The sequence below is a fragment of the Molothrus ater genome, chromosome 13, assembly GCF_012460135.2.
Source record: "Molothrus ater isolate BHLD 08-10-18 breed brown headed cowbird chromosome 13, BPBGC_Mater_1.1, whole genome shotgun sequence".
Classification (NCBI taxonomy): domain Eukaryota; kingdom Metazoa; phylum Chordata; class Aves; order Passeriformes; family Icteridae; genus Molothrus; species Molothrus ater.
The window spans coordinates 9873862-9892558 of NC_050490.2; the positions used below are offsets into that span (position 1 = coordinate 9873862).

The 18697-nt window shown below is 38.3% G+C and overlaps 1 protein-coding gene across 1 annotated transcript in view; it reads right to left on the reverse strand.

The window, feature by feature from the left end:
• Positions 1-18697, reverse strand: part of FBN1 (fibrillin 1) — a 144920-nt gene that overhangs the window by 44811 nt on the left and 81412 nt on the right. Inside the window, 16 exon segments of the mRNA XM_036389524.2 lie at positions 78-203; positions 1001-1126; positions 4725-4847; positions 5594-5719; positions 5848-5973; positions 6411-6539; positions 6632-6757; positions 7912-8136; positions 8915-9040; positions 11548-11598; positions 12593-12730; positions 13634-13753; positions 14293-14418; positions 16249-16374; positions 17256-17309; positions 18536-18688. Coding sequence (XP_036245417.1) covers positions 78-203; positions 1001-1126; positions 4725-4847; positions 5594-5719; positions 5848-5973; positions 6411-6539; positions 6632-6757; positions 7912-8136; positions 8915-9040; positions 11548-11598; positions 12593-12730; positions 13634-13753; positions 14293-14418; positions 16249-16374; positions 17256-17309; positions 18536-18688 — 2001 coding nt within the window.

Genomic DNA, 18697 nt, shown 5'->3' on the forward strand with positions numbered 1-18697 from the left:
TGAGAGGAGGTTCTAAACACCAGAAAAGCAGACTCATGAGTTTAAGTAAAAATTAATAATTAAGCTTTACAACTTACCTGTGCAACCAGTTGTGCCTTTCTTGCCTGAATATCCCATATCACAGTGACAGATAAATGAGCCTTTTGTATTCTCACAGGTTCCACTCAGACAGATGTTTGGATGCAGATCACACTCATTAACATCTAAAAAACCCCAAGAATTAAGATTTATTAAATACAAGTCTTAGAAAGTAACTGGAAAAATCTCTTTAGATATTAATTCTGATACAAACACAGGTCTAGATATGCAAAGAAAAAGCTGTTTATAGTAGTTATTCCTTACCTAGAATACAAGCATACATTTTGAGATCTGGGGTAACTGTTAATAACCATGTCTGCATTAACATACATAAAATGCCAGCTTTTTGTAAAAACAGACACTAAGGTGCAGAACAATAATCTGTGATTATTGATAATTCCTACATATATGTGTCTGTACATATTTATATATATGCATGCATGCACTGTCTAGTTTTGTCAGACATTTCTCTCAAAATACACTCAAGATTTTAAATTAAAATGTGAAAATATGGTTTTGGAGATACGCTGTTTCACAACTGTTGTACCAAGGTACAACACTTCCACAAACTTTTGTCTGAGACAAGTTTAAATCAGCACTGGCGATTTATCTTGCTAGAAATTTTCCACAGGATCACCTACTTCCTTTCTGCAGGCACTCTTTTATCTAAGTTGCATAAAATCTTCACTGGATGAGGACCCAAAGCTGCCATGCTACAGATCATCTTTGCACCCCAATCTCCAGGGATGCACAGATTACATTTGCACTTGTGCAATAGGGCTGGTTCTGTGGTCAGGTGACCAAAACTAGGAAATAAGAGCAATACTCTTCAAATATCATTGTCTGTCTACTTGGAAAGAGTGCCTTAATAAATATTTTTTCAGTGTTTAATGCAAATTGGAATATATGTACTTGCACTTACCTATGCAAGTCTTCATGTCTTCAGATGCCATGAATCCATCATAGCAAAGACACCTGTACTCTCCTGGGATGTTTGTACACTGGCCTCCATCACAGATGTTAGGATTGTCTTCACACTCATCAATATCTACAGGGGAAAATCAAATTAAAATATGTTACCTTTATCGAGTGTAATGAACCAGCATCATGGCAAGTAAGCATTTTAATGCTCTGATAAACATGGTGAAGATTGAATCCTTGTAAATAACTGAGCAGTACATTGCAAAATTGTCCTGATGAGTAAGTTCCTTGTCTTCACCTAAAGTCAGTGGCAAAACATTCCCTTCTGACTCAAGTGGGAGGAACAGGAACCAACTTTTCCTTCAGAGAAAAGAGCTCCAACAGAACCTTTGTCACACCACAAGGCCACATATAATTGGGCATTCTTGGATACAAGCCATCATTGTTGAAATCAACGGAAGCTCTGAAGTCAAATTCAGCAACAAAAATATCAAACTTTACAGATCTTAAAAAAGCTATCATACATGCAAGTACCTCTACAGATCTCAAAGGTGGTGACAAACTGGAAACAGTTCAACTCATGATGGGAATAATTACAGTACAAACATTTATTTCTAAGAGATTTTTATGGTCTTATTTAGTATTTCAGCTGACTGGCCAGGCCAGCCATATAGTTACATTCTCCAGGATGAAAAGTTGTTTTCTCAATTGATAACTGATAAAATTGCCATCACTGATTGGAGCCAAGCTGCAGAAGCAGATCCTTTATTATATTAAGGCAATCATGCTAAGTTCTGGTATCTTTCAGAGCCCTTGGGGTTATACTAGTGTTTGTTGCAAAAATCCCTAGAATCTTTCTGTGTCAGCACCAACACAGACCAGCAAGAGCAAAAATCAGAATCTCTGCCTAGTGATACCATGGGAAAAAAATCAGCACAAAAAGGACAAGATTCAGGAATCTTCTCCAAGAGAAAGGGTGTAACTCATTATCAGAGCAGTCTATTGTGGATTGCAGTAATTATGCAGCTGCAGAAAATGAACTCACATTAATTTAAAATATAATGTTCATTATTCTGCTGTATTTCTAGCAGCTAGTGCTTGTGTGGATACACAACTTCCGCAAGAAAGAAGGCTGACCAGTCCCTGTTTATCTTAACAAGCAAATAATGTTGACATGGACATTAGCCTGAAGATATTCATTTGGAATGGAATTTGAATTAACATGCAAATTTAAGCTCTAGAAATGGGAATAATAATGACAGAAATAAAGAACTTTATTTACCAACCTGCCACTGTACCGATTTCACAGTTGGGGGAAAATCAGCTGACAAAGAACCTGTTGTTTCTCCTAATTGAGCTGATTATTTATGCATAACCTCACCAATTCAAACATGACCTACTACTGAACTGCAGAGCATTCTTACCAGGTCAATTATCAGCAAATATATTCTGTGATGGCTTCCAGCTTTGTGTGATGTTAAAGATAAAAGACATGTTCACACACAGAGAAAACTGAAAACTTAAAATAGGTGTTTCACAATTGAAGGTCACAGTCCTATTTTATCTTGTAATCTAACAGTGCAAAACCAGGTATTTAGTGCCATGAAAGCAAAGCTACAAATTACTTTTCTTCTTCTTAGTTTGGGCAGAGGCAAAACTTTAGTATGTGGATTTTGAATACTCACCAGATGTTTACATATGTAAATAACACCTTTTCAAGAGAAGGAAGCAGTGTTTTCAATACTAATAGGGTAGTGAAGGTGACCCCTCACATCTCTGGATATTTTCTTAGATTTGACTTGACATCCAAAGTTCTCTGGTGTTTCTGCTATTTAAACCTTTTTATATGTGGCTATTGCACTCAAGTCCTTATTAGAAGATAGTATGAAAATGAATAGCTAATAGTTATTACAGCTGGTCTGTGAAGGAAATTCTGTTTTTCAGAGTCAATTTCTATATGTAGAAATAGATATGTAGAAATTCACAACTGAAGTAAGATCTGACTACCAACTCCAATGGACGTGTTCAGGGTCAGGTTAACACGTGGACAAACCACAGAGCAATCCATCCCCTCCCCACAGCAAAGGGAGCTGCTTGCATTTCAACTTTGAGAACAGAAAGATGATAGTTTCCTATTCCAAGGTTTTTAGTTTAATATGCAGGAAGGTGCTGTAAATGATCTGTTCTGGTTTTGGGTTTAGAGATGTGTTTGTGTGGCAAAGGATAAGGGGGAGTAAAGACAGAACTGTTTCTAGCCATCAAATTTGAGATCCCAAAGACTGTTCAAGTGACATTTGGGTCATTTGGTCCAAGTCAAATGAAGAAGATGAAAACAGAAAAGTGGCTCAGAGACTCTGCTCCCCTCCCTCCTCCCTTTCCTCTCATGTCATTCTAATTCTCTCACTGGGTTTAGATTCTGGCTGAGGCACAGTTTTGATCAACTGGTTTTATTTTTGCATTAAAGTGCCCCAAACACCAATGTTTGGGCAAGTTTTTGTAAAAGCTTGCCTTTTCTAGACACTTGGGCTAAAGCAAACTACTTCTAATCTAAATATTTTAGGTTTTCAGGGTCAATCAAATCTACACTTTTTCTAGTTGAATTCTTTCTTTGAATGAGGGTCTGATACTTTCTGAAGACTGGCTACTTTACATCTTTCTGACAGAGCAAGCCACAATGTGGGGGAAAGCCACATTTTGCTGTCCTTTAGGGCTCTTTTATCTTCTGGAATGGTAGTGAGTGGCCTCAGGGTAATTGAGACCCTGGTTCAAGGTCCATAAATATTTACAAATTCTAAATGTGAGTGCTCTAATAATCCAGTATAGAAAACTCTCCATTTGTTCAACTATAAAGGCAATTCTATTCCAAGGGATTAATCCTGTTATAATTCACATGCTCTTCAAGGAGCTCTTGGATGGAATTGGCAAACAGCTGGCAAATATTCACATGCCTCATCAGGCCAGTGCCTGTGAGGCAAGAAGTAAGAGAAAATTATCTTTCCAGTAACCTATGTGGAAATCACCAAGTACAATTCACTTCCTGGGATTATGACTTCCAGACTCCCAAAGGAGAACAGCCGGCCGTAACAGAGCTCTGAACATTTTCTCACAAACTCTTCTAAGAGTGCAACAGACCTGTTTCCTAAGAAAGATTCCTACTATTCAGACTTCAATTTCTCTGCAAGTCATTTAGCTCTGAATTAATGCAGCATACTTGCACTTGACTAAACAAAGAATTAAAAATAGGAATTTGCTTGCTTGCTTAACGGCAGATACCACAAAACAACAGAACAGAGCAATCAGCTTCTTTTCTAGCATCTCTGTCTATCCTCTCCCCAACATAACCATACAATACACATGCACAGCATCTTGGCTTCTGTTCATGATAATTTTGTTAATGGTCTTCAACCTGTTTTAGATTTGGATCTACTACAATACCTTAAGGGGGAAAATTTATCTCCTACTGAAAAAATTAGAGATTTTTGTTATTAAAATCAGAATCAACTTGTACACTTTCTGAAATTATCAGCAACCAATTCACTTCTTTCTGCAGTTGCCCAATTCTGATACTTTTGAAATATTTACTTCAGAAAAAGAGCTTCACTTTCCATTTATTTTATATTTTTAATAGTGTATTTGTTACAATAGCTTTAACCTTAAAAGAAGGTTCATTTTTGAGCTATTGAAATAAGCCCTTTAAGCAGAAAAGTTCCCAAAATCTCCCTTACCAGTGCATGTCCTGTGGTCCGGCATGAGGGCAAAGCCTTGTTTACAGCTGCATTCATAGCTGCCCTCTGAGTTTGTACAGAAGTCCTCACAGCCACCATTCATTATTTGGCACTCATCAATATCTAAAAAGGAGAAAATAACAGTTAAAACCCACAATTACTTTTTGCTTTAAAGCACATTTCAAGGACATAATTAGAGTCAGCTTTCCAGTACATCATCAATCCAGAATCTACATTTGGAGTTTGCACATTGACATTCAAGTGTTTGCAAAGGTAGGCACTGGGAAGGATTCAGGCAAAGCAGGGATGGAAAGGCTGCATATACAAACACTTCTGTGCTTCTCCTTCCACATATAGAAATAGCACTGAGTTACCACAGGATCATGAGGGCAACATAGTTTTTGTAAGATTCAAGGTAAAAAATTACTTGGCAAAATTAAAGCCAGTGGATTTTTCCATGGCACAGTAGAAGGAATGTATGCAACTGAACCTCATAATTTTATTTCATGGTCCAGCAGGAATGATGACTTTTAATTAAATATATAACTAATCTAACAAGTTACTCCCTCTTAATCATCAAAGTCTGAAGTCTTGGGGCACTAAAATTAGTATGTGATTTTATGCATCATGATGAATTTACTAGAGAAAATAATCTGTTACTCAGCTAAGCGCAGCACTGCCATAACTTCATTCAATTCTCTCAAAAACAGATGGGCATGTTTTGGAGATTTTGCATACTATTTCAACAAACTGTAATAGATTTTTTCATTCATGGTTAAAAATTACTTAATATATCTACTAAACTGAAACAACTCTGTGTGTTTTATCTTCCCTGTTTGCTAGAGCTCCTGTGCAGATTTTGTCCTTACCAATGCAGTATAGCTTGTCTTGTGTGGACTGATAGCCAGGGTTGCAGGCACACTGATACTTTCCAATCAGGTTGACACAACGGCCATTGCGGCACAGGTTGCTGCTCAGCTCACATTCATTAATATCTGGTGCAAAAGAAAAAGAGGAACTCGTTTTCATCCTGAAAATGGTACTAAAGTAAACACTGCAAATGCACAGCACAAGAGAGGTACAAAATGCTGTGCACAACCTTGATTTTGCCTGCGTGTCTCACCTACACATGCAGAGATATTTGGTGATATCTGATGGCCTGGAGGGCAATCACACCGAAAACTTCCCTCTGTGTTGATGCAGGTGCCACCTCGGCAGAGGAGGGGATTGCGCTGACACTCGTCGATGTCTGTGGGGACAAAGGAGGCACATCCATGCAGGGCCAGCACATCCCTCCCCACAGCCCCTCACCCATCACAGCCTGATCCACCCTGCAGCCTGTCCTAGAGCCAGTCATCCCTTGCACCATAATGCGGTTAGAAAAAGAAAATAAATTCAAAAGACTTCTTCTAAATTTTAATTTACCTTAACTTCAAAGTTCAGGATGGTGTCCCACTCAGCAAGATGGCGATTGTCGGGGATAAATTTAATGTCCTAAAATCCTGTCCCTTGCTTATATATGCTTTGGAAACTTGTAGAAGCAGCAATATCACATTCAAAGTTAGCTTTAATAAGGCTCACAAAATGAGACAGACTTAAACCCAAGCACAATCAAACCTTAAAAAAAAAACCCAAAGAAACCATGCATAGCATACTATTGTATATCTAAGGTCTGTAAAAACATACCCATGCAGTTTTTCATCATCATAAATCCACTTTCATAGCCTTCAAAACATTCACACTCGAAGTCTCCAGGAGTATTGACACAGATGCCTTGGCCACAAAGATCAGGAGAGATGCGGCATTCATCGATATCTGCAAGACAAAACACACTCACAGGGTTCCCAAAGGAGTTCCGTTTTCCCTTTTCAATTCACAGCTATGACAGACACATCCATGCAGTTTACCTGTGCAGTTCCTCTCTTCAGAATCAAGGGCAAATCCACTGTCACATCTACACTTAAAACTGCCAATGGTATTTCTGCATTTTCCATGGGTACAAAGGCTGGGGAACATTTTGCATTCATTGATGTCTGAAAATGAGATAGTGTGGACATATATTACCATTGCATACAAAAGCAGTGCACACAAGAGCAATGCTGACATCAGAGCTCATCCTTTTTCATGGCAGTGACCCTTCCTTGTGGGAAAATTAGACCACAGTACATAAACTGATACTGACTTCCCCTTAACCAATAGTGTAGACAGATATTCTGTGCTGGAATTTCCAGGAACACTTTCTGCTACAGAATAATATCAGTCTCCCCTTTGTCCTGCAGGATCTGATCTACAGCTCAGGAAGATGTCAGTGGACAAAGGATGAAGGCAAAGACAGCTTTCAAAAGAAGCATTCTGTCTTCTAATTTCTGAGAAAAAAATGTGACTTCCACGAGTCACAGAAAACATAATGAACATAAGTAAAAGCACATGTCACTTTCTTTATGGCTAATTAATGGCTTAGTAACTGTTTATAAAACAAGGCTGAAACAAACAACAGCAATTGTCATTCATATATATATATATATTCCCCTCATTTCAGACTTCATAATGTTTAGTTTTTGGCTAGCCTCTGACATTGTCCAGCTTAACTTCAGTGGTAATCCTGGAAAGACAGCTTTCAGCACATGATGCTGGGGTGTCACTGTGTGATTCTCATTTAATTCTGGAAGTTTACCAACAAGAGTCATAACACAACTAGGTTTACTGTAAATAAAATTTTCTGATTTGAGCCATCATTGTGGAAGCTATTTCCTCTACTTCTCCCAAGTAGTTTCACAAGAAATTCCCAAAATTATTCACCATTTCTTTGTTGTTTCACATTAGAATTAAAGTTATTGCACCCTTCACAAGTACGGATTGCTCCTTCAATACATTCAAAGCTGACTGCCCAGTTTGTTCTGGTTCTTGTACTATGAGATGCCAGGAGGCAAAGTCAGGCATCATTTAACCTCTCTAGTGACACAAATTCTGTGTTTTGAGCCTGCAGTATTATATGGTATTTAACGCTCTCTGTCTTGTATTTTATTTGGACTTCAGTTGCCATGAAATCTAACTGGATCTCAAACGTGCCTTAGGGGAGTGGAGTGCCTATTACCAGAATTTTCAAACCCAGAGGAGTTGTCTGATAGAAGAGTAAAAACAGAAGCCATCAGGATTTGCCAGCATCAACCCCAAATGGATGACATACCTTTAGAGAAAGGCTTCCCACTTATTTCTATCTTCGTAGAGAAGCCAGGACCCCTTGGGCAAAGAGCGTCAAACTCAGGCGTTCCCCTGAGAGGACACTCCTCGCACTCGTAGCCCCAGGCTGCCCCCACGGAGCAGCAGCAGGCGTCCATGCGGTGCCGCCCGGGGATCTGCGCCGTGCACTGCTCGTCCTCGTGCCGCTGGTAGCAGCTCTCCAAGCGGATGTCTGTTGGGCAATTTAACAACATGTTGAGAAAGAAAGAGAAAATTTACTTCACTGCAGAGGAATTTTTTTTTCAAAAGCCCTTCACAGGAACAGCTCACTCTGTGTTTTTGTGGACTCGGAGGAACATACCAAGCTCACTGCATAATTCCTAACAGCAAAATATTAATGCTAAACTCAGAAATTAAGAGTTGAAGTAAGTTTAAAGCACCACTCTGAAAAACGGTGTTCAACACTTGAAGTAAATTTTGGATCAGAAAAGGATTTTAAACATTCCAGCTCGCCATTCTTATATAAGGCCTTTTAGTTACTACAAGCTATGTCTTGTTCAGAGGCGAACCTTGGGCATTATTGTCATAATGGACAACGGTGCTTTGGGTGGACAGCATACAAAACTTGGATATTCTGTTGCACACTGCATCAAGGTGCATGGTGTGGCCAAGCCCCAGCCCACAATGGTGCAGCCTCCACTATGCCAGCCTTTGTGGAAGGTGGGGCTGCAAATGAAGAGTGCTAAGAACATGCATGATCTGTAGGGATTTGTCAGATGAACAATCTGGAACTAAATCACAGCTATTCATCAGCTAGCAGATGGTGATGGGCTTTAGCTACTACCATTGGAACCTGTTCCTAATTCCAGGTGAACTAAGTTCATGTCCCTGACGAATTCAATTTGAAAAATGGGCAAAAATAATTGTCCTTTCTTGTTAGAAAACACACAGTGCAACCAATGGTCACTGCATAGATCTGCTCTTCACCTGTACATGGAATTAACACCTACCAAGACAAGTCCGTCCAGAAGCATCTAAAGTCATTCCATTAGGGCACTGGCAAACAAATGATCCCAAGGTATTGACACACTGCCCATTTGTACAGACTCCAGGAAACACCTCACATTCATTAACATCTATTAAAGAAAAAAAGGAAGTGAGTAAGAGTAATCACTAGCATGCTAAACATGAACAAATTAGCAAAAATATTAAAAATTATAACATTGCAAAGTTTTTAGGATAAAATAAAAAATGACAACAGTCTACATGGCGTGAAAAAATTAAAAACATTTACAACTCCCAAAGTAATTTAGCCAGATCCACTTAATTACAGAAAACTGCTGATGATCAGAAATAATACATGTTGCTATTAGCTATTCTTACATATACTGAAATTAAATTCATAAGTAACAGAAAAGGGAGGGGTGTTTAAAAACTATATCATTTTCATACTCACTGTGGGCCAGATATTTGAAGCAAATGGACAAAGAAAGATCAAAATAAGTGCAAAATCACATGCATTATTCCAACTAGATTCAGTATTTTTTAAAGATTATTTTCTCTAGCTGCACGTCTGGAAACTCCAAGAACATTTACAATCTGGGTCTATGGCCTTGTCAGCAATTAGCAACGTTATATATATTAAAATAACCTACTTACAACTACACACAGAGTTTAACTTTGTTAAATAAAAACTGTATTTCTATATTTAAAAGGCAAATTTAGCACTTTTTGGTAAGGAAAAATTGATTATATGCATTAGCTTGGCTTGAGCTTAAATAAATGTTTAGTAATCTAAGTGTGAGGTCCTCCCACCCATGTCCTTTGTGAAAGCATATGCTTCACAACTGCCTTTGGGAAAAAGCTTCCAGCATTAAACATGCTCCAAGATGAAGCGTGACAACTTTTAGGACAGGAGAGGATAAGAACAAGAAATGGAAAAAGAATGACTGGCAATCTGTAGAAGAATACTCAGTATAGAGTAACCAAAAAGTGGGAAGGTTGGGCTGGTTAGGCCTCCAGACAAAACTCCTGGTGCAGAGACTGCATCTCTCAAACCTCGTGGAGCACGATGGAGGATAAACGCTGGGGGGCAAATCAGTGGCCTCTGCCCTTGAACAGATATTGTAAATTGACTGGAAGGTATGAGGTAAAGCCAGTGGATTATTAGAAACCACTGAAACACTGTTGACAGCCTGTGAGCAATAGTGCAGCTGACAACTCCAGGGCTCACCCGTAAATGAAAGCAATGCTGCCAATTTAGTTTGCTTATTTCCCTGCACAAGATCTATTACTCATTTTACATAGGCTGTGTATGGGAGAACTGACTATCACCTTTTGGGAACTGAACTTACTCCTGTCTCTAACTTGCCAGTAAATTTCCTAGAGACCTTTCCCTGTCTTGAAAAATGCTTACATGGGTTGAAAACGAAGTAAGGCTTCACTAAGGTTACAAGGAAGGAAAACTACTCTGAAAAACCTGGGGCTATCCAGGTCCCATAGAAACGAGAAAGATTAAAGCATGCAATAGATGCAATCCGATGTGCTGGTAAAGGAAATGCTGAAAACAGTTATGTCTGTATCTTGGAAGGATAAACTTTCCATCCCAGCAGTGTTGAAAATGTTCTAAGACTTTCCTTGTGAAGAGAGAGAGGTGGGCCCACTTTTTTTTTTCTTTTTCTTTCACTTACACACTCTGCAAAGTGTTGCTGAGGTCAGATAAGTTATGTACAGTGGGTCTGCAGCACAGACGTGCCAAGGTATTCAGTCATCATTTGGAAAGCAAAGAGTATGTGTGAGGGTGTTCCTCTCTTTTTTTTTTTTAAGGGAAAAAACAATGTTTCTTTATGGAAGCTACATATGGGAGTAATTTTTAAAAAATATTTTAACTGCAGTGTCATGTCAGATGTTGTCAGTCAGGATGACCCACAGCAGTTTGAGACTCTCTGAGCTTCTGCATATTATGTAAATATGCAGTACTTTTCCAAGGGTTCAAATCAATTCAAATAGAGATGAAATAGGGTGGGACCTTCAATTCTTACAGAATAGTATAGAGTCATCCCATACCAAGCAAAAAACTACACATTTAAAATATTAACTTTTTCTTTAACCAAAGTATAACTGTATCCTGATGTTTTTTGTTTGTTTGTTTTTATAGGACAGTGAAAAATATGTTTTGGAATGTTTAAGATTTCATATAATGTCATATGGGAGAAAGCCAAGATTAGGGAAAAAAGAAAAAGAAAAGGACTGAATTACAGTCCTTGAATGTTCTTTTTCTAAAGCATAGTAATGGCTTATCATACCACTGTATTGCTTATGCCATGCTTTGTAGTATATATAAAACACATGATTTTTAAAAACAGGTTACTCAGTTAACAGTGTTTGAAGAGAGAGAGCCACCTCCTTATACTGGTTGACATTGTATTTTGCAAGTCTGTACTTTGAGATAAAGTGTGAGTATGCAGGAATGTTAAACAAACTGAAACCAAATTCATCCCTGACATAACTCTAACGAAGTCAATGGAACAACACAAGGTAAGAACTTGGCATAGTGTTCCTCTATGATAAATTAACCACTTAAATCAAAACACTGGCATTTTTTTATTCAAGCTCTGATTTATGTTAAGGCAACAATAAATACCTTCACACAATGTTCCTCTTATTCTTGAATATCCCTTTTGACATATTGGGTCTGTAAAACAAACAGAAGTGAAGTTTCAGAATACTACAGTCCAAAACTCACCATTAATTTATTGTGCAAAACTGATCATGTGAAACATTATCTAGTTTATTGCTATGAGAAGTCTGAGTGCTTAGACAGTATCCCAGTATTTTCTGAAATAATAAAGAGATAAGATGGGGCAACTACACAAACTGTATAGAGTGTCAGCCTTTATCCTCTTTTGCTTCCCATGTGTCTCAGCTAGCTAGCCTAAAAGTGGTTATGATTTCTGTTTCATTTGAACCAATTAATTCATTTCACTTGATCACAGCACATTACAACCCTATTTACCATGGATGAATGAGGATGAATTCTGTTAAAATACACAGAATGAAATTAACCAAAGATTTGAGCAAACTAGCAGCTTTCAGGATATAGAAATAACAACCCACACACATTTCTGCATTCATCAGCTCATCCCTGGGTTCCCAGCTCATCCCACAGTTCAGTAAAGTTAGCAAATGAATATGCAGCGACCTCAACCCATTCTTTCACCAACTGTATGATTCTCCAGGTCATCAGTTAATCTACAGAGTATAATAAGAAGGGCTACTCCCTCTCCTCCCTTCATTACCACACCAAAGATCCATTTGTTGCAAACATTTCCTTGGGATCTCTGGGGAACGTGCATTTATTGCTACATCATTAGGAACTCCAGATCACTAATTATGACAAACCATGCTAAAGTAATGCTGCCAGTTACAGACTGTAGGTGTGGTCCCTTCCCTTCAGCACTTAAACTTGTAAAATATGTACTGTAAAATCCAGTTAGAACCTTCTATAGCTACATGCTATCTCTCAAATATTAAGACTTCTCTTTTTTGGGACTGAATAAGGAATGACTGCTTGACAACAGAACAAGTAAAGTTATTTGTCTAGCCTGTGCCCAACTTCTACAATAATAATCTCAACCAAGCTCAGAGAGGAAAAGTCCTAGGTTCCTGAGGAAAATTAATGGCATTACCTCGTTCACATGGTGTACATGGGCTTCCCCAAGCAGCACCTAGTGAGGAACAGCACTGGGACTTCAGAGTTGCTCCATTGATATTTATTTCACACCTTCCATTGACTATGTTCTGCCAACAGGTACCCTTGACAGTTTCTGTTTGGAAAAAAACAATATATTTTCATGCAGATTCTCTAGCATTATGCATTACTGTATTTACAACACATGTGCTTTAACCATGAAAAAGAATCACCCTTTCATTAGAATTTACCACATCAGAGCTAAATTTATTTTAAAATCTCTTAATTTAAACCTTCTCTATACTGGATTATAGCCTGAAATCATCCCAGCACAAAGTTCTTGCAAATCCTTGTTTATGCTTACTGTGCTAAACAGGGAGTATGTCAATACCACTCAAGATCTGAGTCCTTGTACTGATTAGGAGCCCATGCGGAAGACCCCTTGCTACATCTTCCATTATTTTACTAGATCCCCCAGTCTGGATATCTTCCCATACAGGAGAGTAGCAGGAGCTAGCTAAGGATCAGACAGCTGTAGTCCTACAGTTTTCCTCACTGGCTAGAAGAGAGCTATAAATTACTGTCCCAACAAAACAGGCAAGAAAGGAAATCATGAGCCCACAGAGCATCTGAGTCACAGCATTGTCCATGGATGCTCTTGAGCTGGTTTGACTGTGCAAAATACAAAATTTTTTCCAGAGAGCAGATCCTAACTAGAACATGTTCACCTTGTTACAGGAGAAATTAAGGGCGTGAGCACAGACCTGAAGTACTGGTCATAGGATTTCTGTGCTGGTTAAAAAAAATTTCACCTCTCTTTCAAATTTGACATGGAAGCACACCAAGCCCCCAAGTGCATTTTATGCCCCCAGAGTAATGGTGAAAGAAAGCATTTTTAAACATTGCTTCTGTTATGTTTCCCATTAAATTAATCTGCACAAGTTTAATTTAAAAGTATTTTCTTAACCTGGTGTACAATGTTCACATGTCACCAGCTATTTTTAACCAGCAAACATAAAATCTTCAGAGGAATAAATACCTATGCAGATGGTCTTGGTTGGATCCAAAGTACTTTCAGGAGAACATTCACAAACAAAAGAACCCGGTGTGTTTTTGCACACTCCATTAACACAGGGGCTGGATTCACATTCATCAATATCTAGAAAAGAAACACACTGCTATTAGTGCCAGAAAACATTAACAAAAATACATATGGCTCTTTTCAGTTTAGGACAAAGAGGACAAACCTTTCCTCATACCCAATCTTGCCAATATTCCCCTTTTCTGTTATGAACCCCTCACAACAGACCAGCAATGCATGTGTCCCAAAGACACACTAATGCATTAGAACTGTCTGTGGCTCAAAAAGGGTGCAAACTAGGGGCCCTTTGGCTCTGCTCCTCACAGAAGAGATTTGTAAAGCTTGGTTTCTTCTCACCCTTGGCACAGTGTGTGCTCACTGGTAGTAGTAAATAGGGAGAGTAAATACAGGCTATTCCATGAGGTTATCTAACAAGTTCAATTTGGCCTTGTCCCTCCCTCCTCATTCTCCTACTTTCCCACTGAATTTATTTATTGTGATTATTTTTTCTTTAGTTTTACACATTATACCTTCATGAAGGTTCAAGCTATTTCTGGCACAATCTGAGAACAATCCATATGAATAAAACTAGGATGAAATGCTGCATTACCACTTACCTTCACATGTTTTTAGATCAGGAGTGTACACAAATCCTTTTGGACAGGTGCACGTGAAACTTCCAGGGGTATTTCTGCACTGTCCATTGTCACAAAGCAGCATGTTTAGTGCACATTCATCGATATCTACAATGAAAATAAAGAACTTTTTAATAAATAAAACATTTCTGGAATAGAAATCAGGACAGAATTTCACTCCCAACAGCCACTTTTCAGAGGAGACAGGGCAGGGGGATGTGGAATATGAATACTGGATTCTTTTTGTAGACAACAGGTTTGCACAAGGGCTTGTACTTTCTTTCCTCACATATTCATAGTATGTGACAGCCATACTACAGTTCAAAATAAAGCAGGGATTCACACTTTCATCCTGCCTTTATTATGGATTAGGTCTATGCAGTTTCTGAGTCACTACACAGCAGCACCCACAGTCATGACAGAAACAAGGAGAGGATTGGTTTGAAAAGGTTTACTGATCATCTTGGTCTTTAAATCACCATTTTTTCCAAGCTGGCTCTGAACTTAGATGTTATAGTTAACAAGGCTAATGTAAGTCTACACTTGATTCAGAGATGAAAAATTTAAATAGAATTGCTAGTGCTAAATTTAAGAACCCTGAGGAAATCTTTGGAAGAACTGTGGTCATCAGGGAGAAGTTGCAAGAAGGTGGCAATGGGCCATGAATAGCAGGTGAAGACCAGGAGAGACCCAGAGAGCAGACAGGAACAATTGGCTAAGTCAGAGAGGCTAGAAAGTGTTGAGAGAAGTTGGGAAGACTCAGAGGGTCAGTGCAGCAGCTGGGAACAGCCAAAGTGCTAGGAAAAGAAGGGAGACTTGCAGAATAAAACAGACCATGTGGGAAGCTTCACAGGAGTTCAGAAAAATTGAGAGAGGGCCAGGTGGAACATTACGGGAGAATGGGAAACAGCTGTGATGGAGCATGGATGTGGGCTACAACAGGGTGGGCTGGGGAGCATCTGGAAAACTCACAGATGGATTGGGAGAAGAGAAGAGATGCCATCAGCTTCAAGCAAACACTGGAATAGGACATGGATAATTAAAGCCAAAGAAGCAAAAGGGAAAATGGGATGAATTACAGTGTGATTTTTATCTAAGAAAGATTAACTCTTTTTTTTTTTTTTTAAAGATAATGGATAGTTTAGACTGGGATAACACCCATGACTCAAGCTATTTAGGTCTAAGTAGAGAATACAGAACCCAAATAAAATTATTACGTAAGCTGGAGATAATAGAAAGGAATTTAAGAATTTTAAGGTGGTTCCAGAGCTGGACAAAGGAGAGATTACGGTAGGATATATTAAAAAGGAGAATAATCATGATGAAGCAAGGATATCAGAAATGCTTTCAGAGATCAGACTTGGGACTGATCCACAAAAATATTCATTTTAAGGCAGAAGTAAAAAACTAATTGAATCAAAAATTGTGGACAACACTAAGCTGGAAGTTATTGCCAATACAGAGATTCAGGCAAGGCTAAATTAATCTTGACAACATGAACAAGAAAAATAAGATGAAATATAATCACCAACATTCAAAACTTTGCAATTAGGGACCAGTAACAATAACATGCTAGAAACCAGAACTCATCAGCTGAAGGCTAGTGAGCAAAATCTGGATGTAAGTAAGTCTCAATTAGAAGTTGACTTTGATCCCACAGTATAACATGTATTTGAGAAAAGACTAATGCACACTAGAATCAGTTTAGGCAGGATATTCCATGGGGAAATGGAGAATTTCTGGCACAACTATACAGGGCACCAGTCAGACTTCATCAGAACATTGTACACTGGTCAGATCAGTCATGTTCAAGAGAGGGCTGCAGCCTCTATTTCTATGAAAAGAATGGAAGCACAGATTTGGATAGTTTAGCTGACAGAGTTTGAGAAAGGATATGATGATTCTTTATAAATACTTTGAGGATAAGACATTTCATACCAATGCAGTTTTTCCCAGTTGAGTCTACTTCATATCCAGGGTCACAATAACATTTGTATGTTCCATGCAGGTTCTCACACCTTCCATTTGGACAGAGATCAGGATCCAATAAGCACTCATTAATATCTACATAAAGGTAAAAAACCACAAACATCAGAGCAGCAGTTGTTGAGGGCCTGTAGGATTTAACTCTCCAAACTAGAAAAAGACCATTTCAATATAATTTAACGTTGGCAACTCCATATTTATAATTATGTAGTTCTGATTGGGAAATTCACACCTAGATATTCACACTCAAGGGAAAAAAGCTTCTCTTAATCATTGATTTATCGTTAGCCCATAGTAATTTAGGAAACCTTCAACTAAAGGGAAGAACTGGGATATTAAACTGGGGATCAGAGATTAGATTTAGAGAGGCCCATGTATTAATACTCCCCATATCTCCTGATTCATAGCATTTCCAGATGGCATCACTTGCCAAAGCATTAATATCCCTCCTTTCTGAGTGCTTTTCCCTATCTACTGCCAGCAAATCTACTAGTGAGCACTGCCTGATTTAAGAGTTTGCAGTTTCACAGTTCTATGACTACAAAGCTTTCATTGTAATAATTTCCTTCTTGTCTACATTTAAACAAACCCTGGCCTATTTTGACAGATGAAAACATGAGTAAGCTCGATGTTCAATATGGCTTTATTCTTCAGGATGATTTCACCTGAAATATCCAAATATGACTTACATATAAAGTCACATAGGTAATGACACTTCTCATAAATTTGTCATTATTTTATAATGACAGTTACATACGCTCCATGATGTAAAGCAGAGGTCCCACTGGTGAAGTGGCATGATCCTGAAACTCCATGCTCCATTCATTTCACCCTAAGCCTGTCTCCCATTCTCTTCTGTCACCATCCCCACCAGCACAGCTAACAAATTAATGATATCAAGGTAACACTTTCAGACAAAAGTGCAATATATAAATTTAAATAACATTAGGTGATCTTACCATTTCCTCCTGCAGTCATGCCAGTTCCACTGCTACACAGAGCCTGATATTCAGCTGGAAAAATTATTAAAAAACTTATTGGAATATTCTTTCTTAGCTCATTGCTTTCAGCATCACCATTGACAGTACAGCGATTAATTATTCTAAAGCAGTAACATGCCTTCCAATTCTTCTGAAAACATTAATAACCTCACAGTATTCTGAACCTGTGAAGCATTTTAGCAGATTCAGGGTCTGAATCTGCTTATGAAGATGGATGAGTAAAAACTTCACATGATGAACTGTGGCATTTAAGAATAGACATAAACTTCATGCTGGTCCTCCTACACAAACGAACCATAACACATTCACAGCAAGATTCTCCAGAACTTTATGCCCAAGTCCTTGTGCAAGGTGCATGTTCAAAGAGACCAGGAAACAGAACATTTTTTCCTATAAATCTGTCCCATATTTAACTCCATTTAGCAGGACTGTCTTCATGAGTTCACAGTAGATGAAGAATATCTTATCAAATGGTATAGTTTGTTTATGTGCAACAACAAATTTGCTGAATAACAAGAAACACATAATAAATTGAAGTTTCAAACCAGCTCCCTGCAGTCAGCCACCTCCACGAAAGCAAAGTCTATTTAATTTACTGGCTTCACAGCAAGGACTGTGTCAGCAGAGTCTTATTGGAAGAATTTTCCTAAAACACTTCTGCCCATTGAAATCATTAGGATTGCTTTCTTGCCAGAGAGAAGTTATGTCCCAGACAGCTTCACTTGGTGGGGATTTCAGTGACAGACTCAAGTATTTGCAAGAAACTGAACTGGACATTTGTCTGTGCATTGACTACCCAAAAGCAAGGTACTGAATAAGCTACTTCAGATAACTTGAAGGATATAGGAGTCATGCAGCAAAGATGTGACTGGCAAGTATACCTTATGTATTTGAAGCTATGAATTTACCAAATTTTTTCCATTAATAACTTGGGTTAAAATTTATATTCTTTGTTATCTACATCTACCAAAATACAGTGAAAATGTCCTCTTTGTTTTTAATGTGCATATCAAATCTGGAGCCAGATATTGTAATTTACTGTTGCTTAAAAAAATTATCACCTGTAGTCTTAAAACATATAAAAATAAAAGATTGCTCAATATATGTAACGTATTATATAACAATGTAATCTCCTGATTTAAGTTGCAATGTTAATATAAAACTTTCTTCTACCTTTCTAGAAATAGTGTATGAACAGAATTTGTAAATGAGAAGATTTACAAGTGAACACGGCATACCTGAGTTTTGTGCTGGGCAGGGCTGGCAAGGCTCTCCAAAGGCATAGTCAGTGCTGGCACAGCAGCATTCTGACTTTGTAACTGCACCCGTCAATGGTCTCACACATTGTCCTCTCTTGTAGCCGCCATAGCACGTGCTCCGCATATGTGTATCTGGGGGAA